The 26,017-nt window shown below is 40.2% G+C and overlaps 1 protein-coding gene across 3 annotated transcripts; it reads left to right on the top strand.

Annotated features, from left to right (window-relative positions):
- The first annotated feature begins 526 nt into the window (after positions 1 to 526).
- xpc (xeroderma pigmentosum, complementation group C) lies at positions 527 to 25,877 on the top strand. Of its 3 annotated transcripts, XM_020623581.1 has the most exons (16): positions 527 to 1,025; positions 1,182 to 1,271; positions 1,438 to 1,580; positions 16,523 to 16,813; positions 16,986 to 17,082; positions 17,244 to 17,328; positions 17,413 to 17,570; positions 17,803 to 17,923; positions 18,046 to 18,135; positions 18,521 to 19,396; positions 20,209 to 20,369; positions 21,373 to 21,454; positions 22,232 to 22,363; positions 22,737 to 22,906; positions 23,361 to 23,454; positions 23,858 to 25,877. In XM_020623581.1, the coding sequence occupies exons 2-16, from the start codon at positions 1,252 to 1,254 to the stop codon at positions 24,188 to 24,190; spliced, it is 2,853 nt and encodes a 950-aa protein (XP_020479237.1). In that variant the 5' UTR covers positions 527 to 1,025; positions 1,182 to 1,251; the 3' UTR covers positions 24,191 to 25,877. The 3 variants fall into 3 exon arrangements, with proteins under 3 accessions (XP_020479237.1, XP_020479239.1, XP_020479238.1); XM_020623583.1 differs by lacking the exon at positions 23,858 to 25,877 and having other exon boundaries at positions 859 to 1,025; positions 22,811 to 22,906; positions 23,361 to 23,449; XM_020623582.1 differs by lacking the exons at positions 527 to 1,025; positions 1,182 to 1,271; positions 1,438 to 1,580 and adding an exon at positions 12,862 to 15,369.
- The last annotated feature ends 140 nt before the right edge of the window (positions 25,878 to 26,017 follow it).

Raw genomic sequence — 26,017 nt, 5'->3', positions numbered from 1 at the left:
TTTAACAGTGTCACAATAAACTGTTTAAATATACCATCAGTTTTCAATCAACAGCAGTAGCAAACATCTTAAGCAGGTTAATTTATCAAAGCATTTAATTTTGAAATGTAACATTTAGTATCTACCAAGCTAACTAGCTCCTAAAAGCTTGGAAGCTTGGAATCATAGCAACTTTGGTCACTTGACATGAAGCTAAACAAGACACTCAGACCTTGAATATTAAATTCATTTGGTTCCACAACACATAAATCAAGCAAAACCAGAAAGTTAGATTAGATTCAACTTTATTGTCATTACACATGTACAAGTAAAAGGCAATGAAATACAGTTTAGCATCTAGCCAGAAGTGCAATAACAGCAGTGCAGAGTGCACAGTATGTACAGTCAGAACTAATTTACCGATAGATATATACAATTGATATTTACAGTAAGATATGTAGGGTAATGTACAATATACAACAGACTTTATGGATTTAAAGTACAAGTAATGGATAAGGTACAGTAAGCTTATAAAACACTAGTGCAATGGGGTGAAATGGACTGAAATAGTGCAGAGTAATAAGATAAGTTACATAAATTAGTGATCTATTTAGGGCCAAACAGATTTTAATGTACAAATAAACTTCCACTAGAGTTTAGAATTAGAAAGCCTTTATTGTCTTCGTTATACTGAATACAACAAAATCAGGAGCACTGCTCCTCTCTGGTGCTTATAATCCAGTTATATATACACACAAGCACTGAACATCAAACATTAAGAAAAAAAAAGATTAAAAAAGATTAAGTAATAGGTAAATTAGTATTTTGCAAAGTATGAGTATTGTACAGACTGTGACTTACCTTTGTGTGTTGTAATAGAGTTCAAGGTGCTAATGGCCTCTGGGAAGAAACTGTCCCTTAATCTGCCAGAGGGCAACAGTTCAAACAGATGGTGACCTGGATGGGATGAGACCTCGGTGATGTTGGTGGCTCTACTCAAGTGGCGAGACCTGGTGATATCTTCCATGGAGGCCGGCGAGCAGCCGGTAATTTTCTGTGCTGTATTTATTACCCTCTGGAGAGCTTTTCTGTCTGCCTGCATGCCATACTGTGACACAGTAGGACAGAATGCTTTCAGTGGTGGGGCGATAGAAGGCCACCAGCAGCTTACTTTCCACATTGTTTTTCCTGTGTACCCTCAGGAAGTGTAGTCGCTGCTGTGGCTCTTATATTATCTCTGTGGTGTTGGCGGACCAGGAGAGGTTGTTGAAGATGTGGATTCCCGGGAACTTGTAGGTTTGGACCATTTCCATGCAGTCTCCAATGATGTAAAGCAGTGTCAGTACTGCGCTGTACTTTTTCTTAATATCCATGATGAGTTCCTTCTTTTTTGTGGTGTTCAGTGTCAGATTATTTACAGCACTCCACTGTGTCATTTTCTGGACCTCATCTCTGTAGGTTGACTCACCTGCATGAGACTGATGACAGCTGTATCGTCAGCAAATTTTATGACCATGTTGGCAGGACGGGTTTGTGTACAGGGAGTAGAGTAGTGGAATCACCCTTGTGGAGATCTGGTGGCTCTTTAACCCCATTAAAGGGTAAATCCAGCAATTTTATACATGAAGGTCAATTTACAGCCTGGTCTGATGACTACAGGTTTGAAAATGACAAACATCTGTGGGTGTGACTTAAAAGAAAGCGATCTTACCAGACCTCTGTAGCCCACTCCTCACCTCTACTAGAGACTAGCGGCTCCAAGCTACATTAACCACTACTAGTGTAACATATTCATGGATGTATTAAGAAGAACCTGACACTGGATTACAACATGGCGCTCAATACTTTCCTTTGAAAGCTGATCAGTGGTGCACATTCAGAAAAAAAATCTTTATGCTTCTGAATTCCAGCACGCTTCCATATTTTTTGGGCCATTAGAGCACCGCACACTTGTGTCAGAACACTCCAACCTCCATGTTTCATGGTTGGCACTCTGCACTCATTGTGGTATTCCATGTCAAACATGCTGGACCCCATCTAATTCAAAAAAATGTATTATAATGGTTTTCTTCATTTGCACTATCTAACTAGTCACTGAAACACAAATTTCCACAGGAAAATCCTTGTGTCAAGTCAGAAGCACTTACCCATCTGTTTTTCATTGCAAGTTTGCATAAACAGTGTAGAATCGTGAGGACGACCACTGCACCTATTGTTATTGATTCGTCCTGTACCTTCCAGCCACTGCTGCAACTGATGCTCATGTACCCAGTTCCATCTTTAAGAAGCCTTACAATTTGATTTCTTTTTTGTTCAAGCAGCTCCTTACCCTGTTGAGCTATGTTGCATTAGACACAACCCAGACCAAAATTGAGAAAGTTGTGGCAGGTTAGTTTATAACCTTGTTGATGCACTTTTTTCACTTTTGTCTCACTTTTGTTGCATAGAGGTTGCATTATGTGGCCCATGTTTTGAATGTAGTCTAGTTAAAAACCTGTTTGTTTTTAACTACACTTCAACTTCTACAGTTATTGTAAGATGGTTTATTTTGTTATATACTGTAGAGTATATGGCAGCTACAGAAGGCACAAATTTGTTCTTGCAAAAAGCAATTTCCTCATGAGACTTTTTTAATGTTTGGGCTCCTGCATAAAAGTTGTGGAGCCTTTTGTTTCATTTTACTTGGGATCAGATTTAAATTTGCTTGTGTCATATTAAATATATTTGTTCTGCAGTTTTCTCTACGACTGGAATTGCTGTGTCACTTTGCCTTGTGACACTGCTAGCCCACCTGAAAGCATCTCATTACTACTGGGTTCAGCTGAGACCCGGCTGCTGTTTCATGGCTTCAGAGGCTTTTCCCTCACTGACAATTCAGAGGGGGAACATTGCCGTGAAGATAATAACAGGATAAACATGGATTTTGATTCAGCAAAATATCCTGGTTTGAATAAATGTAAGCTATTTCTGCCTCACCAAGACAAAATGTAAACTATACATATCATATACGTATGTGCTTCCAGCATGCACAGGTGCTACGCCCTAAGACCCTAATCAGAACACAGAACTGGATGACTAACCTCGGTCACAAAGCAGAGAGAGAGCTAGAAAAGACAGACTACTATACTATAGCTGGCTGGGGCTGACTGTGCACTGCACCCAGAACAAAGCATAGTGACAGCTAGAAAAGACAGAGGATAAAAGAGCGAGAGAGAAGCCCAGAGAGGATGATTTAAAAAATAAAACCCCGCTAGTCATCGGCTCTGTGGCAGTGAAATCCCCTCTCTCAGCTCTCTGGCTGTGGACCAAGCAGGGAGCCACAATGGCCAGCAGATTCCCCTGGATTTGGTACACAAAGAGTGGGCAGTTGTCCACCCAATAACCCTCAAACCCTGCCACATACATCTCTCCTTTCATCACCCCACACTCCATCTTTCCATCCACATGGTCTTCCATTCGATCTGACCGTCGGTGGCTGCTGCAGCCTCCTGAATCAGTTCCCAGCTAACTGTGTGTGTGCACACAAACACTTACATGACAAATCCTGGAGATTTTAGCCAACTATCACTGTCCTGCCAAACAAGAATGTCATAGATGTGGTAATTAGAGTTCTGCTCCAGACACTCATAATTTGTATTACTACGAGTGTGAAGACAATTACGGTTTGTGTCTTTGCTCATGAATGCTAATCTAACAGTCTTCAAATACCTCGTTGCAAGTGGCAAGAAACGTGTTTGCTTAGAATAGTCATACACACATACATAGTGACTTTCCATTGGCTCTGAATATGTTATAAAATATTAAGCCCTGCATTTAAGTTCAGCCTTATCCCATGCTCATTAAAAGTTACCCACTCTCATCACACATGGACCCAGCAGAGGATAGCTCATGACCTGTTTCTAGTCCCGACCCTTACCTTAAGAAACTCTGGCTCCAAGTTTATTACAGCCAGGTGTTTAATGCACTTGAGTTTGGCATAATCATTAGGTCGGTCTCAGACAATTAAACAACGAGACAATTAAAACTCAATTAATGACTAATGTCTAATGTCTCCTGCACTGTTATGTTCCTGCCTGAAGCAAAGGTATGGAGATGACAGCAGGTGGCTGAGTGTGGCACAGCGACGGAGCATTCACTTAGCCAAGTTACAACCACAAACTTTGTGCGCATGTGTGTGTGTGTCTGCATTTCCGTGACATATGTCAGAGCCTGACTCTGATCACCAGGATTGTGCCACTTGTGCCTGCCATGACAGTGATAGTAATTACAGCAGCATTTGGCTCTAGTGCTAATAAAAGTGTGATGCGCAGCCAGGCGGCCCCTGGGATTGTTCACCTTTTCAGAAACTGACATCAGAGGATTTTTAGTACAACTCAGTGGTGCGTTTAAAAAGAAATCTAATTGCAGTTTTGATGTTTTATTTTTCTTATTTGCAGTGAAGGTTCATCTGTGAGTAAAATGTGAAGGGTGGCCAAAGGTTTCCAAGCTGAAAAAATAGCCCAGTGGATATACAGTATAATGGCTGAGGAGGAATATTTCATGCAAAAAGCATTAGAAACACAAAACTGAGTTAGGAACAGTTTGTAATGTCAAAATGAATCATCAGATTTTCCTTAAATATGCTACCAAAGAAGGGCATTCAAAGCAGTGCATGTTTACAATGGTACTGTCAAGTAACAACAAGGTAATTTAAAAAAGACACACACACACAAAGTCCACACCCATACTAGCATCTATGTGAGGCTGTTCTTACTGACTGTAAAAATTAGAAAGATTACCATATTATTCATAAGTGTCAGGAATGTACAACAGAGAATTATGGCCACATTAAAGGGAAGATTTTTTTTTTTTTATTTTGCATTTCAACAATAAAGTTGAAATATCAAGAATAAAGTTATTATTTTGACAATTAAATCAAAATGTCAACAATAAAGTTGAAATAGCATTCCCAGAATAAAGGTATAATCTCAATATGCAATAAAAAAAAATCTTCCTCCTCTAATTTTATTTTTCCTTAATCTGGCCCAGGTACGCAGTTATAGGATTGATATCATAGATCAGGACACTTACAAAATATTAGTTTCTAATAAGTGCTATTTACCAGTTGGACACGTGAACATTAGCTAACTCTGGTTTGACATAAATGCGGCATTGAGCGCTGTAGTGTTTTGAGCCAAGGTCAGTGTGCTAACATGCTCACTATGACGGTGCTAATATGTTGATATTCAACAGGTAATGTTAACATGTTCACCAACTTAGTTTACTGTGTTACTCTGTTAACATTTGCTAATTAGCACTAAACACAGAATAGAGCAGAGGCTGATAAGAATGTCGTTCATTTTACAGGTATCTGGTCAAAAGCCAAGGTATTGAACAGGTTAAAAATTTTGTATACCTAATTTCATGGTGGTCCATCCAGTAATATTTCAGTCTGGAACAAACTGAAAGACAGACAAAAATTGCCATCCACAGAGAGACACATAAAAGAAAGATCTTTGGGACTACAACTTTAAGCCAAGCAATCAGAGGAATGTGAGACCTCTGTGTATGAAGTATAATGCAGGCTAGTCATTTTTCTCATTTTCTCCCTTTTCTTTTTGAGACATGAGACACACTTAATGCATACTGTGACGTCTCAAGGACGTTTATAGTCTTTGCAAGTAGTTTTTCATGCCATACAAAGCTCAACATGGATTTTGTGTTGTTTTCACTCTATCATGTCCTGTGGGATGAAATTCATGAGTCTTTGAGCCCAGAATGTGATAAAACTGCATCATTATTATTTTTCAGATATGTGGTTTTTACCATTAGAATGATACAGCGCAGGCCCAGAAAATCAGTCCCGAACCCGGAGGTTAACTCAGACATGTCACACAATTTGTTATTACTGCAGTATTATCAATCAAAAAGTTGAAGGGTACACGTTTTATAGACATTTTTTTACAATAAATCTTTTTTTTTTACAGCTGTTCTTTTCAAGGCTGTCTAAGGGAAGACGGGATGCCTGGCATCTCATTCTCCACCACTTAGACAGTGACAAGAGGATCAGCTGACCCACAAAAGGTTAAAAATCTGATTTTCTGCTCTCTTGTAAATGTATCCAGTGACTCACACCGAACTGCCTTCAAAGCTGGCTCCCGTTTCCAAACAGTTTCTGGGCAAATGACCAGTGCTATCAAACGTAAAAAAAAGCTTTGATTCCCATGGCATATTTATTGATCATAACACTGCCTTTTGATATGTGCTGCTAGAAGGGGAGCCGTCCTCTGAATAGCAATGAAGTCCCGCTGACAGGCAGATAGAGTGGGAATATCATCAAGGGCCTATTCATATTTCATGGTTTTGTATTGCAGCCTATTCTCTACTGTTGTGTTCAATTCTGATTCTCACTATTCATTTTCTGCTGTTTTTCTCTCTCGTCTATTTCAATTTTTCTTACCTCTCCTCGGCTCCCCACTCACCTTCTCTTACCCCACTAATGTTTTGTGTATAATCATGTAGTCAGGCAGACGCAGCAGGAGTCTGTAGGAAACATTAAAACCTAATTCTTTTTTCAAAGGATCAAACACATAAAGCAGTGATCAAAAGACACATCTGATCTTTTTTTTTTCCTTCGATGTGTTCTTCCTTTGCATTATCATTCTGGTGTCCCACTAATGATCATTTGGAACAGAAGACCGAAATGTAATATATGAAAGCCTTACCACCTAAAGGTTTTATTTCTCAGCTCATAGCCAGCAGCAGGGTGCCACATCTATGATCTCGGCACTGAAAGGGGAAATAATATTGAAGTACGCATGTAAAAAGTAATCTATATACTACATGTACACCATTTTCCAGCTCTGATACAATGAGGAAACATTAAAATTCATATCATTTCCAGATTGACTGCTGCATGTTTGATTACTGTTGCTGTAAAAATTTAATTATGCACCACTGCTGCCTGATGCATTTCACACCCAAATTCACAGTTCAGAGCAGCCTTCTGCACATTATATGGCCTTTTTGCTCCTGTTACCAATGCGTGTGCATTGACTAATAAAGCTTGTTCGGAGTCATATATGTTTCTAAAAATTTTGAGAAAAATAATTATCCATCTATTATACGGTATACTGTATATTTGATGTTTCCGATTGCTTGACTCGAAGTGGCGGTCCACAACATCTTTATTTGCCACTCTGGGTTTATGGATGGCAATGTCAGTGCACTGCTCTGGGCCAGATTGAGATATCTCAACAACTATTAGCTGGATTTAATTTACAGAGAAGGCAAAGGTCCCTGTGCGCTCAGTTAAGAACTGGTACCTTTCCACTGGCAGTAGTCAGATATGAAGGTATTCCTGAGGAGCAGTGAATATGTATTGTTTGTGAGGAGTTGAGGATGAGCTCCATTTGTATAAAATCTTGCATTAGTGTTGCTGTGATTGACTGATGATAAGAGTAGGAAAACAAACAGCAATGTCCCTACAAACAGCTTAACTGTCACAGTTAAAGAAATCTTTGTTTCTCCAATTTGCACTTGACCTGTGAAGAGCACAATTTGCTGTGACGAACCCAAGTGAAGAGCTTTCCAACATGTCCATTACCGCTATAAAAGAGACATTTAAAACAGGAGAGAAATCTTTCATTGATGTTTAATTAAGCTCTTGTTGTTGAATGCATAAATGTTTCTGATTGTAACAGCAACTTAAAAACAAATCTGGTAGTGTTTAAGCGCATTCACTGTAGCGTATAAATTTAAAGTTTAAGGTGACATCACTATTGCAGGTGTGAGGCAGCGCATTGTGTCCTCAGTGGGCCCAAAGAATGCACAACCCTGTGGGAGTGTTTGAGGAATAAAATAAGATCTTGGTGACTTTGGAGCTGGGTGCCTGTCGTCAACAGGAAAACTCACGTCCTGTTCTCACACACCTGTTGCCTCGTCTTTTTAAACTCTCCTGTCTTTATCAAAGGATTTACTCTCTTGGATTTTTTCATTTTATATCCACCTTATTTGTCCTTTCAAACCATACAGCTTACTTTCACGCTCCCATACCTCATCTTTTTTCATGCCACCTTTCATCCTTTTTCTCTTTCTAATCTTCTCAGTGTCTTTTAGTACACATACTGTATGTCATCCAGTGTGCCTTAAGGATCAATTAACACTGTAATTACTTTATTAGTCAAGTTTTCAAGGGTGTTTTAGTGTCAGCTTTCTATATGCGGCAGGCAAATGTCTGCAAACAGTCAGTGACTGCTCAGCACCAAACAGCAGACAGACCAAATTAGCAACTTGCTGGTGAACATATGTTCAGCTGACACTTTATTAGGTACACCTAGCCAAAACTAATGACATCTATTACAGGAATCCTCCAATAAATCCCCCATTTATAAATATGATAATGCTCTCTTTTTGTTAAAATTGTTTTAGAGAAGTGTTGATTTAACTATATGGTCATTTTAGACAGTCTAGTTGGTGGTGGTGTTGAAGTGTACTGCATTATACAGAGAAGTGTTTCTGTTAGCCTGGAGCCTCACTGATATAAATGGGACGGACAAACTAATAGAAACACCTGCCAGGGGGTTTCTGTTCTTACAGTTCAACAGAACACAAACTGCAGCCTCAAAAAATGACCATGTAGTTGAATCAGTTCCTCACTAAATATTACAACCTTCAAGAATCTAGGATTCGAGTATGGTCTGCCTAATAAAATATTAACTGAGTTTATTAGGAGGCTAAAAAACCCAGTTATTACAGGTTCCTTAAAGGACATTATACAATATTATATTGTTGGATTTTAGACAGCTGAGGTTACAAATGAGCATAGTTATCTAAACTTAATGGGTTTATGTATTGAGGGAATTATATAAATCATGCTCTAATGAGTCCAAAAACATCATCTGAACTTCATTAACATCTTTTTTTTTAAATGACTACGACATCTTTTCAGCTCTCAAAATCAACCAGAACAGTAGGAACATTCGACGACAGTGTCACTGATATTTCTCAGGGTAATGTCGTGCCAGGAACGATGGAAACAAAACTAATCAGACCTTCCTTCGATCATCTAAACATGCTGTGGTGTTCTTTTGACCCATGTCTTCTTTATTGTCTTATCTATCCTTTTCTTTCACTGTAACTCTAGTTTACTGAACTTTATTAAACCAAGCAGTTCAGAACAAACCCGTCTGACTTTAATGACCCAGAGAGAGGCAACTGAATCTTAACAGTGATTTTACTTGGTATTTTATTATAATCAGGAATGAGGACTGTGGGAGGGTTGTTGGTTTTACAACTTTTACACTAGGATACCTCATTTTCTGTCTTTTTGCTGCATCTCCTCCTATTTTTTCATCCCACACATACTGGCTCCTCCTTTTTCTCACCCCTCTGTCCTTCCTTCCCTCTCACCAGCCTTTTCTCTCATTCTCGCCTTCTCTTCTCCTCTATTCTTTCATCTCTTTCCATTTCCTCCCTTGTGTCCTGTGTCACCTCTTTTGCTTCCTCTCACCTCTCCTCTCGTGTTTCCTCATCACCTTCATCTTATTCCTCTTTTTTCACCTTGCACACTTTCTTGCTTCACCTTCACCCTTCTCCCCCCTTACATGCTTCTTGTCTCCTTCTTCTCATCTCTTCTCACCCTCGATGAACCCTCTCCTACTTCCTTCTAAATTTTCTCATTCATCCTGTCTTCCACTCCTTCCCTCAGGTTCCCACATTCATACCCCTCCTCCTCCTTTTCCTCCTTGTCTGCCTGGCATGACGTGGGCCCAGATCAAGGGACTGTGTTGCTGGGAGTAACAGGGATTGAGGGTGACGCGTTGGAATGCAACTCCAGCCGAGCCCCTGAGAACATGAGGAGGAGAAGGTGGAGGAAGGGGAGGTCGAGAGCAAGTATTTCCACTTGATCCCTGTTGAGTGTTTCTCCCAAATTCTCGCTTTTATTCTCTTATCCCCATCCTTTTCTCCTCTTTTTGTTTTTACCCTGTTCTTTTAGTCTTTCTCTCTTTCTGTGCCTTAGACATTTTTGGCTCTTTGCCTTTATTTTCTCACCCTTCATCCCTTAAAAGCGGGCACCAAGGACAATGTCATTCCTCCTCTTTATCCCTCTGTTTTGCTGCTCTTTATCTCCAAGTCTCTTTTGTGACTTGTGTCTTACCTTATCTTTATAGCTTGGTATGTCTTTTTTTCTCCACTGGTTTTTAATCACTAGTCTTGTCTGACTTTGGGGCTCCTGTTTATCGGCCGTCAGTCAGGCTGTACAGCCAGCTGTCTGTTTGCTTGGCTGTTCACAGTGTAAATGCCAGTGAGACAGGGAGGGAGAGAGAGAGAGAGAGCAAACACATGGAGATGCAGATGGACACACACACACACACACACACACTCTATCAGCAGAATGAAAGTGCTTTCTGGCGGTATATGAATGAGACAGTAAAGAGCCCTTTTCAGCCCCTCTACCCGGCTTTTATTAACACTGTGCATCACTGAGGCGACATGAGCCCCCACACCCACACCTTCTGTCTGTCCCCCCCTACCCACACACAAACACGCACCCACACACAAGCAGAGGGGGGTCTCCTGTTCAGGTATGATGATGCCCCCTCCCCGCTTTTTCCCCTCTCCCTTTTCTCTCATTCCACTTTTCGGTTGGCTCCTCCTCACTCAGGGGCTTTTGTTACCTCACCCCCTCCTCTCCTTTTACACCACACCTCCCTCCTCTCACTCTCTCTCTCCCTCTGTCTGTTTGCCTGTGTCTCTGAATGGAAATATGCACAGATGCGTAAAGGGGCGGTCAAACTCCACATATCCACTGGTGGCAGCAGCAGCATCAGCGACCCCATCTCTTTGGTCAAGAGAACTGAGCAGGGGACAAACAGCTATTCTGGACAATTGTTCAGGCCTCAAGCCGAAGCCCGAGCACCAGCTTGGAGTCCACCTGTTTGAAACCGGACTCTGTTTGCTCGGATCAAGAGTCCCAACAGCCTGGCCAGAGGACGCAGGGAGCCCGGAGGCGAAGCAGGCCCCGCGGTGTCCCGTCTCGGATGCGTGGATGCTCGCTTCTGCTTGATCTTTTTTTCCCAAGCTGCTGTTGCTCGTCGGTGGCGATCCAGAAATAGCAGCATCCTGTAGAGGTTGTGTAAGGAAGCGTCCGACGAGGTTTATTTGCGGTAGTTGTTATCTTTTCAGCGACGATCCCTAAAAATTTTCTCTCGTCGCCTCTATTTTGAGTTTCCTGCTTTGATACCACTTAGTGTGCCAGAGTCTTATTAATTAGCGGCTTGATTGACAGCTACATAATTGGATTTATTTCATATCCGCTCCTTGAAGTTGTGAGCCTCTTAGCGCTCGACAGGAATTGTTCCTCGGGTTTTATTTCTGTAGAAAAAAATAATAACCTACCTACTCTTCACTTGTAGGGATTGAGGGCGTGGGGTGGTGGGGAAGGGGTGTCTAATTTTAATGCAGTCACTTGCCAAATTCCTAATCCTTTTCCAGGTCATTTCTGGGGTTTATGAGGCCCAGGTATGCAGGACAGAACCAGGCAGAAGAGAGGGATTATTATTCCTTATTTCACTTAGAGCTCAAAACTTAACCTTTGCTGCACTGCCTCTGTTACTGAGTTATATTAGTCAAGTCTTAAAATATTTAAGTTGATTCTTCTGTGAACAAAGTGGAATCATATTACCACTGGCAGATTTTTCTAAATTAGTCTGAATAATGTTTATAAAACTTGTTAATCTGGCTGTGTTTGCAGCAACAGGTGCCACCATGTTTACTGCTTGAAAAGCCACTTAAACAGGGCTTTTAACAAAAATACATATGTTACATCAACACAAATGCCTGCTTTGTGCTTGTATGTGTGGCACAAGTGTAAGATTTTCACAGCTCCCTAAATGCAGTTACTGCTGTGTTTATTCATTCAGACATCTATATGATTGAATATAATTTATTTAAAAAAAAATACACGCCACACAAAGTTAAAAAGTTTAGAGTAGTCTATGTGTAAAATGTATCAGGAGGGTGTATGTTTCAAAATAAATCTTGACCAAAATCCATTTGTAGATGATATACATATGAACTGTATTTCCAGTACTTGCAGATACTTGTTGCCAAGAAGAAAACTTCATCTGAGTTACAAATGAATGTTGCACATAAATGAATACATTATCTTTTCTTTTTCAATGTTTAGACATCCATGGAACAGGTAGGTAGACTAAATATAATGACACTAACAGGACTGTACTTTGGTGCCTTTGGAAATGCTTAAGAGGAGGGAAAAGGATTGTATTTATGGTTGATGAAATGGAGATAGAGTATAATATGTAGTGTGGATATGTGTGGAAGAAAAAGGACAGACATCTGTGGGAATCCAGTGTCAAACAGAACTTTCTGTGACTGCATCATCTAAAACACAGCAGTGTTTGAAGGTTAATGGGTCAGTGGTCTTCAGGTTCTGATTATTGTGAGCCTTCGCTGCTAATGCAGCTGCACTGGAGACAATGCTGTGGGGATAAAATGCTCATATCAGTTCTTCTGGGTAAATGTTGGCACACCTCAGCACCAGGTGGCATCATTTGTTCATGAGGAGGCTTCACATGCACTTTTTTCCCATTTACTCACACACTGTCTGTCCTCTGGTCAGTGTGTTGTCCATTCTTTGGCCCATAATGTTGTTGTGTTCCCAGTTTACCCAGTAGGCAAGGCCCAGTGTCATCTTTTAGCGGCTCTCCTTTGCTTGCTGTTATGTTGTTTTTTTTAGTTTTCTAGGTCTCAGGAATTTTACTAGATTGTCTATTTGTCATCTTCCAATGCCCAGTGCGCTGTATGGCTTTTTATTCCTATCTGACTGTACTAATGGTTCATATAGGGATGGAAGCCATGCAATGCGCTGGGAGCCCAGCACACTGGACCATGGACTCAAGTACTGTTATCACACACACTAACAGACATATGCACGCACACACACACACGCACATTATGTATAAGCACACTATCAGGAGGTAATATACTCACTGAGGGTAATGCACACATTTAGGAGACTTGAAGTGAAAATCTTTCTCACAGTCACATATAAATATGGATATAACTGCACCCATAAACGTACATTCACTTATGCCTATGCATGTAATAGGTATGCATATGTATGGTGCAAAAGTTACACATACACAAAGGGCAGAAATGGTCCCTCCAGCAGCGTATCAGTCTAAAACTGTCTCCTGTATCAGTTGACACATGGCTCGCTGAAGTGAAACACACACATCTTCCACAGCATCCTAACATGATCGATACGGATCACATCAGAGCAGACTGAGAATTAAATTGAACTAAAATGAACCAAATTGGTCAAGAGTGAAGAGGCAGAACTCTTTCAGAGGAATCACAGAGACCTGTCACAAAATAACAAGATAAAGAATTCATTCAGTCATGGTGCTTTACCCATAAAATTCTTATTCAGTGTCCCAGTGGGATGAAGAGAGCATCTCAGCGTGCACTGGGTGGAAGGCAGTGAAACTCCCAGGATGTGGCTGACACAGAGAGAGAGAACTATAACAGAATTCACACCTGAAGCCACTTTAGACTCTGAAGTCCTACTGAATACTGTGCAAATGGAATGCCAGGTGAATAGAAGCTCTTTTTTGTTAGTGAGGTGACTGATAAATTGTGATAGTCCAGCTCCAAAAAAAATCAGCAACAAAGACCACATATTCATAATACCTTCAAAACAGAGTAGAATCTCAACAGTGTATAGGCTAGCATAGTATCAGAAAGCACATTTTACACTTAAATCTTGAGAAATAACATTTGTAACAGCAGAATTGTAACCTTTTTGAATCTTTATAGAGTCAGAACATCTATCACAGTGAAATGACTAACTATACATTCATAACTGATAAGTCATAAAAAAGAATAGCAATATAAAGATTTAAAACTTTCTTGTTTGCTTCTGTGTCATATGACCTAAAGTTATAGAGTAGATACAGTGGTTGTGACTCCTTATCTTCAGACCTGGCTGCTAAGAATATGTCCTTATTAGTCAGGTGATTTTGTCGTAGTTGGCCAGAATTGTCTAATGGTCCTGTGCACACTGTCGAATCTATTCAGCATCATACTGAAGTAAAATCTTCATCTGAATTTATAAATTATATTATTTTCTCTTTTTTGTCTGTTTATTGTTACACTTCCAACACATACACCATGTATGAGGTAAAGGTTATATAAAACAAGAGCTAGTGACACAATTCCTGATTTTCTGTATGGCAAAGTTGAAGAGTATCAATAATGACATCACTTTAGTTTGAGTAACTTTGTCATGGGGCTATAACACTGATTTAAAAAGTTTATAAGCTGGATTTGCAAGGTTTTGTGCAAAGTTTGTGTTATATACTTTAGCACCATTTAGCATTAGACAGCTAATGTTTTCCTTATAACAGTATCGGGAAAATTACGCAGAAATCTGAATAAGTAATCCATCACATTGAGCAGCGCAATTATTTCATTTATTTTTCGGTTATATTAATAATGTACAAAGCAGTGGCAATGAAATGTCACAGTTCTAGTGTGATGCATTTACAGTATTTGGTGATAATAGCAGATGTTTTTTTGCAACATTACAGCTGTTGCAATGGGTTTATAAGTAGGCAAAATATACATGACTATGACTGTACAAAATCTGGTACGGCCTCTAATGCCAGCAGCCTGCATTATAGGAGATCTAGAATTATATATACAGTAGGCATAAAAGCCATATATAATAGACCTTTGTGCCTGTATCCCGAGAATCTCTTTTATGAAACACCAATAATGTAGTTATTGATGTGTCATTGCAAAAACGGTCAAAGCTCAAGATGGCATTTTAATATCAGGAATATTTGAGGAGCTGATACAGCGACAACGGGCTCTCGAGAAGACTTCACCTGTACCTAAGTCTCAAATATAGCACAACACCGCCCCTCAGTGTACAAAATGCGGTCTTGCACTGTCAAAAAGAAGCCGTAGTGTGGGGATATAAACTGTAATTTAGCTTGAAAAGGAAAGAGAATGAAGAAGCTGGTGCAATATTAGCCGCCACGAAGAAGAAGTGGCGGATATGACGTCACGGCCGGCCTCTAAAACAAATGGAGCATAGGCTCATCTGTTATGAAAGCTGCTCGGCGAAATGTTGGATAACTGCAGTTTCCTTGCCCTTATGCAACACCATGTGGAAATCTGACTGACTTCCGTTCGACTGGTTTTACTGAAAGTAATTTTAAAAAGGTGTTTTTGATTGAGAAAGGCTTGAGACAAGAGAGAAAGACAGCATGGGAAAGCGGAAAGATTGTGCAGAAACAGAGTCTGATACAAAGAAACTGAAGCGGGTGCAGGAGGCAGAGAGCAGTGGGGCAAAAGCAAGAGGGAAGAAGAAGAATACAGGTATGAGAAAGAGTGGTCAACCTTAAGTTTATGGATGAATTAGTTTGGCACTTTCTACTTAAAATCGTGTTTTTCCTGATGCATCGTCACTTACTGAGTGATTTTTGGGGTATAATTATCTGTTTTTAAGGTAATGAATTGTAGTTGATTGTCAGTGCAGTTAAATTATATTGTCATATCAAAAATCACATCTAAAATGATCAGAATTGTGTTTTATGCAGCGGTTCTAATTCTCACACAAATCAAACACTTGTTTTGCTTGGAATCATTAATTAACAGACCTTTGTAAAATGATAACATGACATAAATATATAATTACAACATGATTAAATTGAAAGTTGATATTGAATTATTGACACTCTTACAATGAATTTAGTATGCAGTGTCTTCCTTGGTTACAAAAAATACAAACAAACAAATAAATAGCTGTTTCATTTGTATGTTCATCTTTTATTATTGTTGCTACCAAAAAGACTTTTTGTGCAACCAGTCTGCAGGTGCACGGAAGGTTGAAGGGCATGGTTACCGGAGTGAATCTGCTGCCCCAGATACACATCTGTGCTCCACTTCAGCAAAACATGAGCCATGTTTTTATGTAAAACTGCAGTTTCTATAAGTGGGCTTCCTTTTTAAATAAGTCTTGAGTCATGCGCCATTAGTAGCTACATGCCACATTTGTATGTCTTAACCCCGATGGTCTGCCTGCGTCTATTTGTGTTTGTATCTGTCTTTCTGAACCCTACTTTCTAATGTGAAGGGGACCACAGAAGCCACTGTGATTGTGCCTTTTAATCTCATAAAACATAAAATAAATAAATAAAAAGTGTTTACTATGACCTCTCTACAGAAACTGTGAAGCCACTTTTTTATTTTTGTTTAGCTTTGCATGTATTTGAAGCATTAGTCTGTGCAGTGCAGTACAGAGGTTCACATAGTTTCTAATAGTTATTTTACTTGTTTATAGTGATTATCATATGTTTTTGCACAATGTGATTAAGATTCATTAATGATACGCATAACTTTAAATTACAAGGATTTTAAATTACATTAGGCATGATCAAGTGAGAAGTACAAAACTGAAAAGCATATCCAGTTCATTTCTTATACTCAGAAATGGCAACCTAAAAGCATTTCTTTCTGACTCTCCATCCAGATAATGGTATCACAGTGACAGAGGAGAAGCTTGAGAGAAAAGTCAAAACCAAGTCACGTTCCTCCACAAAACATGTAGCAGGAAACGCTGCTTTCTCCACACCTGTGTCCACCTCTGCTGTCAAAGCCAGTAAATACTTTCAGTCACCAGTAAAGGAGGAGGAGGCTGACAGTGAAGACGATTTTGACATGGTGACCTCAGCAGCACCTGTGGTTTCAGTGAACATCAAGAAAGAAGAAGAGGAGGACGAGGACAGTGAGGAAGATGAGGATGATTGGGAGGAGGTGGAAGGTAAGTGAGGGATCAATAAAAATTTTGTTGGCTTGTTGTGTATGTGATAATATATCAATACATAGTTTTTTAAAATTATATACAAAAGTGAGAAAGTCAGAGCTATAGTATGTTGGGAAAACAACCTAGTACATGTATGTCTGTGTTTATTGTGATGCGCTGTGCTGAACAGAGTTGGCTGAGCCTCTGGGTCTAGTTGAACCACCAGAACCCGTCCTTCCCTCTCAGTCAGTAGAGATAGAGATCGAGACTCCAGAAGTCAGGAAGAAGTAAGTCTGTATGCGTATATGAACACTGACAATGCATGTGAAAGATTGTTGTTTTGCTATTTTATTCATTTGAATTATGTATTAAAAATTATATAGAGACAGGATACAGGGCTGGCACGTCCTATTATTATAACTAATAATTATTATTTCTCATTGGCCAGGAAGAAGAAGCAGGCAGAGTTTGAGACATACATGAGGCGGATGATGAACCGATACAAGAAAGACCTGCTAGTAGACACACACAAGGTGAAAACACACATCTGTGCTTCAACGTTTCCTCGATGATGCTGGTCAGTTTGGTCAGTTACTATCTTGTGATTGGTCTCTCAGGTCCACCTTCTGTGCCTCATAGCAAGTGGCATGTTTCGCAACCGTCTGTGCGGTGACCCAGATTTGCTGGGCATCACCCTGTCGCTGCTGCCCGCCCACTTCAGCATGGTCGCCAAGGAACGCATCGACCAAAACTACCTCTCTGGACTGCTCAAATGGTTCGTGCTAGTCAAAGGCTAAATGTGGAATATGATCTATACAATGATGCCTGAAGCCATCTTTTATATCAGAATGTATAAAGCTCCTGGGAGTCAGTAAGAAACTTTGAATGTGACCAATGATGCATCTGTGGGAAACAAGAAGCAGATTCATATCCAGAGTTCTGAGTCATCTTGTTAGTCATTATTAATTTGGTGTGATCACCTTAATATCTTCTATTTCCTTGTTCAGGTTTAGAGCAACGTTCACCCTCGACCCCAGTCTTCCCTGTGAGGAGTGTGCAGACCCCCGGGCTCTGTTGGAGAGGCGGCTGACCAGCCTATCAGCCAGAAACCACCAGGAGATGACTCATGTTGGTAGTCTTACACAAGACTAGTCCATTTTTGTAAGTGCACACCAGGCCTTTGGGTGCACACACAATGGAAGAATAAATGAAATATATAATTGTGTCCTTGTTTGTTTTTTTTTCTGTAGCTTTTCCTGTTGGCCCTGAGGTCTCTGCAGCTCTTTTGCCGATTAGTTCTTTCTTTGCAGCCGATTCCTTTCAAACCCCCATCAGCAAAGGTACAGTCTGTTGTTCATCCCATTAGAGGATACTGATGTAATTACTGAAGCGATACTTGGTTGATGGCTGTACAGAGAATTCCCTTGTACTCATGTAATCAGAATGGTGACTGACACAACTAAAAGTCATAAAAAACATGTTTCCAATTTAAAGAGTTCCTCTGGCCTATAAACACATTAATTACAGTTATGACATCTGTGTACATTCACACTTACTATTGCTATCACATTACCGATTTCCTTCCCTTTATCAGAGGTAACTAAAATTATTATTACTTAATTGTTTGTGTTCTTCAGAAGATATCTGATTATTGTTTAATTTCATTGTGTTTTGGAATCGTTTAATCTTATCAATGTACTGTAAATAATCTAATCCTTTCTCCAGGGTAAGGGAGCTAGAACATCTGCCAGTGCCTCAGGAAAGAGCCACACAGACCAGGAAACCTCCAAGATCACCTCTCCTCAGTCAAAGGTCTCTCCTGGCACCAAGAGACCAGCAGGAGGGCTGAAGGCCAAAGGAGCCAGAGGAGGAAAAAGAGCAAAGAAAAAAGAAATAAAGGAGGAGGGTGAAGAGGAAGAGGAAAAGGCTTTAACATCTAGAGGACAGAGACCAAAGAACTTGAAACGCCGCAGTGTCGCCTCTAAGGTCAACTACAAGGAGGAGAGCCACAGTGAAGGGGAAGAGGGACTTGGCGATGAGGAGGAATTTCAGATAACCAGTGAGGAGGACAGTGAGGATTCAGAGAGCGAGGCTAAATCTACAAAGGGGAAGATGGGAAAAGGGAAGAGCAAAGCCAAAGTGGCCAACAACAAGAGCACTGTAGCTCCCAAGAGGAGGAGTAGTGGAGAGAAAAACCAGGTAACAGCTGAGGAGGATAAAGAGCAGCAGGAAGCTGACAGTGGTGAAGAAGGAGAAGGAACGATGAATAAGAGAACAGAGCAAAGGAGCGGGAAGAAGAAGGAAGGGCCCGGAGCAGACGAGTGGTTGGAGGTGTATCTGGAAAAATCGTCTTCCTGGATTTGCGTGGACGTGGAGCACGGTGTCAGGATGCCCCACCTCTGCTCCGAGAACGCAACAGCACCAGTGACATACGTGGTGTCAGTGGATGGGGACGGGTTTGTGAAGGACCTGGGAAGGAAATACGACCCCACCTGGATGACATCATCCAGGAAGAGGCGGGTGGATGAAGACTGGTGGGAGGAAACACTTGAACCGTTCCTGGGACCCGAGGATGAGAGGGACAAGAAGGAGGACAAGGAGGTGAGACATACAGGCAGAATGGTATGACCTTTTTTACTCAAAATAATTCATAGTTTTTTGGAGAGTTTTTAGAAATATGTTTTATTGTGTTTCATCTCTTTGTGTGCAGTTATTTTGAGGTTGGAAGAAAACTATTAGGCACAAGTAACAGGAAGCAGAAAAAACAGGCTCCTAAAAGTTATTTAAAAAAATTAAAAGGGCAATGTGATTCAATATAAAGGCTCACGAGCCCTAATTTTTTATTCATCTATTTCTGCTTACTGTATTGTGTTTACACTGTTTTTTATGCCTAATTCTCCACCTGAACTAGTTACAACACGAACCTGGAAACTGCATCTTTATATCTTTACTAATATTTAGTTGATGTGTTTGTTTTATTGTTTCTTCCTTGAGTCCATTTATGAATTTCATACACATTAACAATTAAAAACAACCTCACTTGGCACACACTCAAAGCATCTACACTTAGAATACATTCATTTGATGTATAAAAAAAATGCCAACAAGTTCTTTTTCCTTTAAATTCATTTGACATAATGATAGTAACTGATATATACAAAATTACAGTAGCAGCTGTCGACCTGGTCTCTATCAGGTGCATTCACAACAGATGTCTCATAACAGGAATTTTAGCAGAGGGACAAAGGGACTTTTAAAGTGCAACCAGAGTGTAGTCTAATCCTAAGCAAGAAAACATCTGATGTCCTTGTTTTCACAAAGTAAAGCAAGTCTGTCGTGAGTAAGGATTGCCCCATTTTGTCAGGTTCAGCACTCTTTCAAATTTGCCTTTGTTTTGTGTTTTTCTTGTGCAGCTCCAGAATAAGCTTCTGAACAAGCCCTTACCGACCTCTGTAGTGGAATATAAGAACCACCCGCTGTACGCCTTAAAAAGACACATGCTGAAATACGAAGCCATCTACCCTCCAACGGCCACTGTACTGGGATACTGCAGAGGAGAGCCAGTATACTCCAGGTCTGTAGTACAGTCAGCCATTGATATGTTTGAATTAAACCATTCCTGAAGATGCACCACATGATCTACTTGTGTAAAATATAACATGTGTCAGCCTAGTTTCTTATGATTTGAGCACAACTATGAATTGAAAAGTGGCAAACCTGTTATTTCTAGTGAAGTCATCTGTTGCGTTCCACTTCGAGGGCCTCTAGTCCACATTTCTAGGACAAATACAGTTGATAAGGTCTATCCCCGTTTCAAAGGCTCATTGAAATCTGTGAGAAATGCAGCCATCTTTGGTCTGAATTTGGAGGACACCACTGATGTGCGATCCTTAGTCCAGAGTTCATGTGTTTTGATTACTAGGTATGTACACACACATGGTCACCATTATCTGGTTAATCTGTCACTTGAACTAGAATATTCTAAATCACAGGGTGTTAAAGATAGATCCATGCTCTGTGGATATATTTACCATTCATCTGATAGACTTCCTGCCAGAATTCAGTCATGTGCTGAACATCACCAGTCGTACTGTCACCTAGGCTACTATGGAAGTTTATCACTATGTTCGTCATTTAAGGGCAATGTGCTGGTCATGAACTTGGACCTGTTTTTACTTTCGGAGCTGAGTAGAAGAACCCGAATGCACCATTAGCTTTGGTCTCTGGGAGGTTAGACCATGTTGCTGTGGGAGGAGAAGCAGGTTCAGCCTGGCCCTCTGATGGAGACGCCTTAACTCAGAATTAACTGTGGTTGTGAACACTAGTCTCCATCTGGTGGTGCTGTTCGATTAGTTAATGTGTGAGGCTGTGGTTTTCATCTGCAAGTAGTGATGTGGTCTAAAATATATCAGTGTCTTACTGTTGATGCTCACCAAGCACTGTCTGTGCTAAACTAAATGCATCCATTGGGTGTGCATCTAAAATTATACAGTCATTCAAACCTTGAGGCAAATGAGAATTTCAGCCTGATGAATATTTTCTTCTTGTTATTATCATTAAATCTTCTTCCTCTCTAGGGACTGTGTGCACACCCTTCACTCCAGAGACACCTGGCTCAAAGAAGCCAGAACTGTCAGACTAGGAGAGGAACCATATAAAGTGAGTGTGAGCACTCAGTTCTTTTTGTTGTTCATCTTCAGTCTGTCACTTCTCTTCTTTCAGTTCTTTTCTGTTTGTTTGTTTCTGTTCCTTTGTAACTTAGTCCTTGTCTGGCCTCTAGTCACATCTGTTCAGCTGTGAACATGATTTACATGATTCATGACTGGTGTTACCAAAAAGAGGAACAACTTCAGGCCCTCTGTGAGTCCCCTGCAGAAGTTATTCACTAGAATCATACTTGTCCAGATAGTGAGAACGTCTGCTTGGCCAAAAATATAATCAATATATTATATTAAACTCTTTCACTACATATATGAGTCTGGACAGACATGCTGCGACTTAGCTGGTTGGCGGAGACGTATAACCGCAAGGTGGAAATTCTAGTTATTAATATGGCAGCAATGTTTTTCTGATTGATTTATTGCTTTATTTATTGAATACTTTGGGGAGCACTGATGCTATTAAACCTCTGTTTGCCTTAATTGGATCAATGTACTGAAGGCAGTGACAAGGTTACTGGCAGCAAAAGGCATAACTGAGTGAGTCAACATGTTAATATTTTAGAATGTGAGCACTGATTAGACACCAAGCTAGAAAAAAAAAATAACAGAAAATCATTTCATTGTTTACAGTAGTATTCAGCTGATGTCCAGACTATCCTGTCAGTAGTGAAACAGTTGGGCATATTAGCTGTTCAGCCTCAACTGAGATGAAAAACTCAGTTGAGTAGATAATGATAAAATAAACGTTTCCGTCCATTCTGTCTCTGTCTGTAAGATGGTGAGGGGTTTCTCTAATCGTTCCCGTAAGGCCAGGATGATGTCCGAGCTGAAGGATGAAAATGATCTGGCTCTCTTCGGAGAATGGCAGACGGAACAGTACCAACCTCCTATATCTGTGGACGGGAAGGTACAGTAGCTGTCTTTGTTGGCTAGGATGATAACTGTGAAGGGAAAGGTTCAGTGTAGCGGCAAATATTGCGAAGATACAGCGGGAAATAAATTAAACTTTAATTTGGTAAACAACCAAATGTGTGCTTGCAAATGAAAAAAAATCTATAGAAATGTATTAAAGCCTGTGGATTGTTTTTCTACTTACAGACCAAACCCAGAGGTTTTCAGTTTACAGTACAATGATATGAAAATAAAACTAAAACCAAGAAATTCTTTAGTATTTGTCCTTCATAATTGAACTAAACAACTGAATATCTGAACTGTCCATTAATTAAATGTCTTAAATTCTCAGCATAGTCCTGGTTTGTTTACACGTATGTTCACTTCAGGTTCCTCGTAACGACTACGGTAACGTCTACCTGTTTAAGCCCTGTATGTTACCGGTTGGCTGTGTTCACCTCAGGCTGCCCAATCTGCACCGCGTGGCCAGGAAGCTGAACCTCGATGCCGCCCCTGCCGTCACAGGCTTCGACTTCCATGGAGGATACTCACACGCTGTGTAAGACAACTATAACCTTGTGCTGGGACAGGATCAAACACAATGAAATAGGGCAATGTGATAAGTATGGTGGCATGTCAGTTATTTTAGTCCCTTCGTAGTGTCAGGGTTGAACATCTGCAATCAAAGTTAGAGACTTTCATGGTGGACGCATCAGGGCGTGTGTTTGTGTGCAAGAAAATATTAGCTTGTTTTATTTGATGACTTAATCTCACATGCTTGTGTCAGTATCCACCTTTCAGATCTCATGTCGGATGGGTTTTAAAGTTTAGTGTTGAAATTGTTTGGATATCAAAGCTTGATAAGTTATTTTCCAGCTTAGCTGTTGTGTTCTCAGTAGTTTTTTTTTTTTTTTTTTACATATATTCACACTAATATTAGGGAAGGAGAGATCAAATGTAATTTTAGACAAAGTTTAATGTAGGGGCCAAAATGTATATTTTCTCTGTTTCAGGACTGATGGGTATATTGTGTGTGAGGAACACGAGGAGATTCTCAGAGCCGCCTGGGTCGAAGAACAAGAGCTTCAGAAACAGAAGGAGAGAGAGGTGTGTGTGCGTGTGTGTGTGTATGTGTGTGATGGTAAGCAGGATTACGGACAAACGGCTAGATGGATCATCAGCATACTTGGCACAGACATTGGTGGGAATCAAACCAAGAAGTGATTAGATTTTGGCTGGACAAGGTCAAAAATAAAAAAAAAATCACACACACTCACACATACACATAATTTCTTTATCAAAAGTTCAAGGATTTCAGGACACATTTTGTGTTGCTCTGGATCTCGTTTTTCACAAGGGACCCATGTGCGTGAGCAAATGTTGTGCCTTGCTAGAGCTACATGCGCTCTCTGAGTGCCCTTGTTTTCACTGATTTATTAACTTTTAATATTAAATGAAAACCAAATATTTAAAACCTTTTCATCAGCTTCTCTTCTCTTCCACTTTCCAGAAAAGAGAAAAGAGGGTGATCTCCAACTGGACTCTGCTGGTGAAGGGGCTCCTGATCAAAGAAAGGCTTAAACAACGCTATACCAAGAAGAACCAGAGTTCGGGGAGCCTTGCTCATGGAGATGACACCACTGGGTTTTCATCCGATGAGGAGGTGGGTGAGGGTGGAAGTCCTGGACCTAAGACGGCATCTGAGACTCTGGCCATGTCCTGGCCCCAAAACAGACAAACAGAGGAAGAAGGAGTGAGTGCCAGCGGACTGAAGAAAGACACAACAACCAAACGAGAGAAGAGAGGACAGGCGAAACATCTGTTCCCTTTTGAGAAAGTCTGACACTGGAGATCGAAAACTCTTTTCAATTTTGATAAATCAAAGCAGTATCTCAAAAAAGGACTTGGTTGACTGTTCCTGATATTTACTTGTTCACATTCTTTTAAAGCAAGATAAAATTTGTTCCAGGTGCAGCAGATTTGAAATCATTTTAGCACATCTGGTCAGCCCTGGAGGTTTTGGTAGTAACACTACATATAAGGACGAGAGGATGAGGGAAGGAGAGGAGGAAGAAGAAGGAGAGGAATACTTTACAGTGAACTGATCTTCAGACTGATTCTGTTTCTTCCAGTGGTGGTTATTGTGTGCGTTAAATCTGCTCCACTATCATTGTACATAATCCCAGTATCTTATATTGTTAGTTTTTTGTAAGAGAGCTTAATAAAGTGCCAACACACCAAAGTAGGAAATATGCATCCAGCACATTGATATAGTATTATCAGGTGGTCTGGAGAGAACAAACTCAACATAAATGTGAGAACAGAGAGGTGTCTTTACAACGTCCTATGTGGTGTTAAACATAAGGATGCACTGCTGTTGATTTTATCTAGACAGCTGCGATACACTCATGCTTCTTGTATTCACTGGGTATACTCCTAATCCTGACTAGTACACTGCTAGTTAGACCCTGGTGGGCGTAGTTTCCTTTTCAGTTCAGCACACAGATACAGCACACATAATGCAACTTATGCTGACCATGCTATGTAACAGCAGCACTACCAACAATACAGGCTAACACATGAATTGGAATGAAGACTGCCAACACATAAAATTGTTACTAATTGTTGCCACAGCCTCTCCCATTACTTGATACTGTTTCATTCTATATAAATAGGTTTCCTCAACTTTGCCACTATGTGACCAGTGACACACCAGCATGATGAATGTAGTGCAGCCGTTGTTACTGGCTTGACTGTTCACTGCGTAACCTGACACCCTGAAAACACAAACATGTACACTACTAGTCAAAAGTGTGGAAATCAAATGGGAAATTGTGTCTAAACCTTTGACCAGTAGTGTACTGTTCATTATACAGCTGAAAATTTGTATCTCCAGTTTGTCACATTTGCCAGGATAACACAAACAACCATGATGTAATTATTTGTGGGTTGCAGACAGCTGTCACGTGTGGACCATGTAACCCTTTTCATAAGGGTAGAATGTGAAAATCACAAACATCAGTTACGCTGTTTTATCTTTTCTTAGTTCATAACTGCTGTCCTGTCTCTGCTTTCTTGTTACGCTGCTATGGTTCACTTGTTTGACTTGTATTCTGCTGTATCAGTTGTCTTGTTCAGCATCTTTATCTCACACTCATCTTTTTCACATTTTGGTCACTATTTCACATCTTATGGCTGTATATGTGTGCATACACACACACACACACACACACACACACAGATGATGGCTGTATTTAAAGGAGTAAACAATTTTTGTATGATTAGCGTGTTTGTCAGAAATGTTTAAATACAAGTAAAATGCAAAACAACCTAAATGAATGCTATCTTTTTAAAATAGAATGTGCTATCTGCGCTTGTTCCTGTTCAATTTATTAGAATATTTTTTATGACACAGTTTTTTTCTCAAATACAGCAAAATAGAAAGACTAACTGTCATTACACAAATGACCATAAGATATATTTTTCCAAAGCAGTCACACAGCCTCACTGAATAAAAACTATCACTGGTGGTCATTCTGCTTTTGGTTTCTCATTCCCTTCATCGTGTGATCATGTGGGGATTAGACTTATACTGATTTTAGCAGGATTCGGGGACATATACAGGACACGTTTCCAAAATGTTTTGATGTACTACTTTAAAGATGGCTGT

This window comes from Monopterus albus, unplaced genomic scaffold (genome assembly GCF_001952655.1).
Source record: "Monopterus albus unplaced genomic scaffold, M_albus_1.0 scaffold305.1, whole genome shotgun sequence".
Classification (NCBI taxonomy): Eukaryota; Metazoa; Chordata; class Actinopteri; order Synbranchiformes; family Synbranchidae; genus Monopterus; species Monopterus albus.
This window is presented reverse-complemented; position numbering and strand designations above follow the sequence as displayed.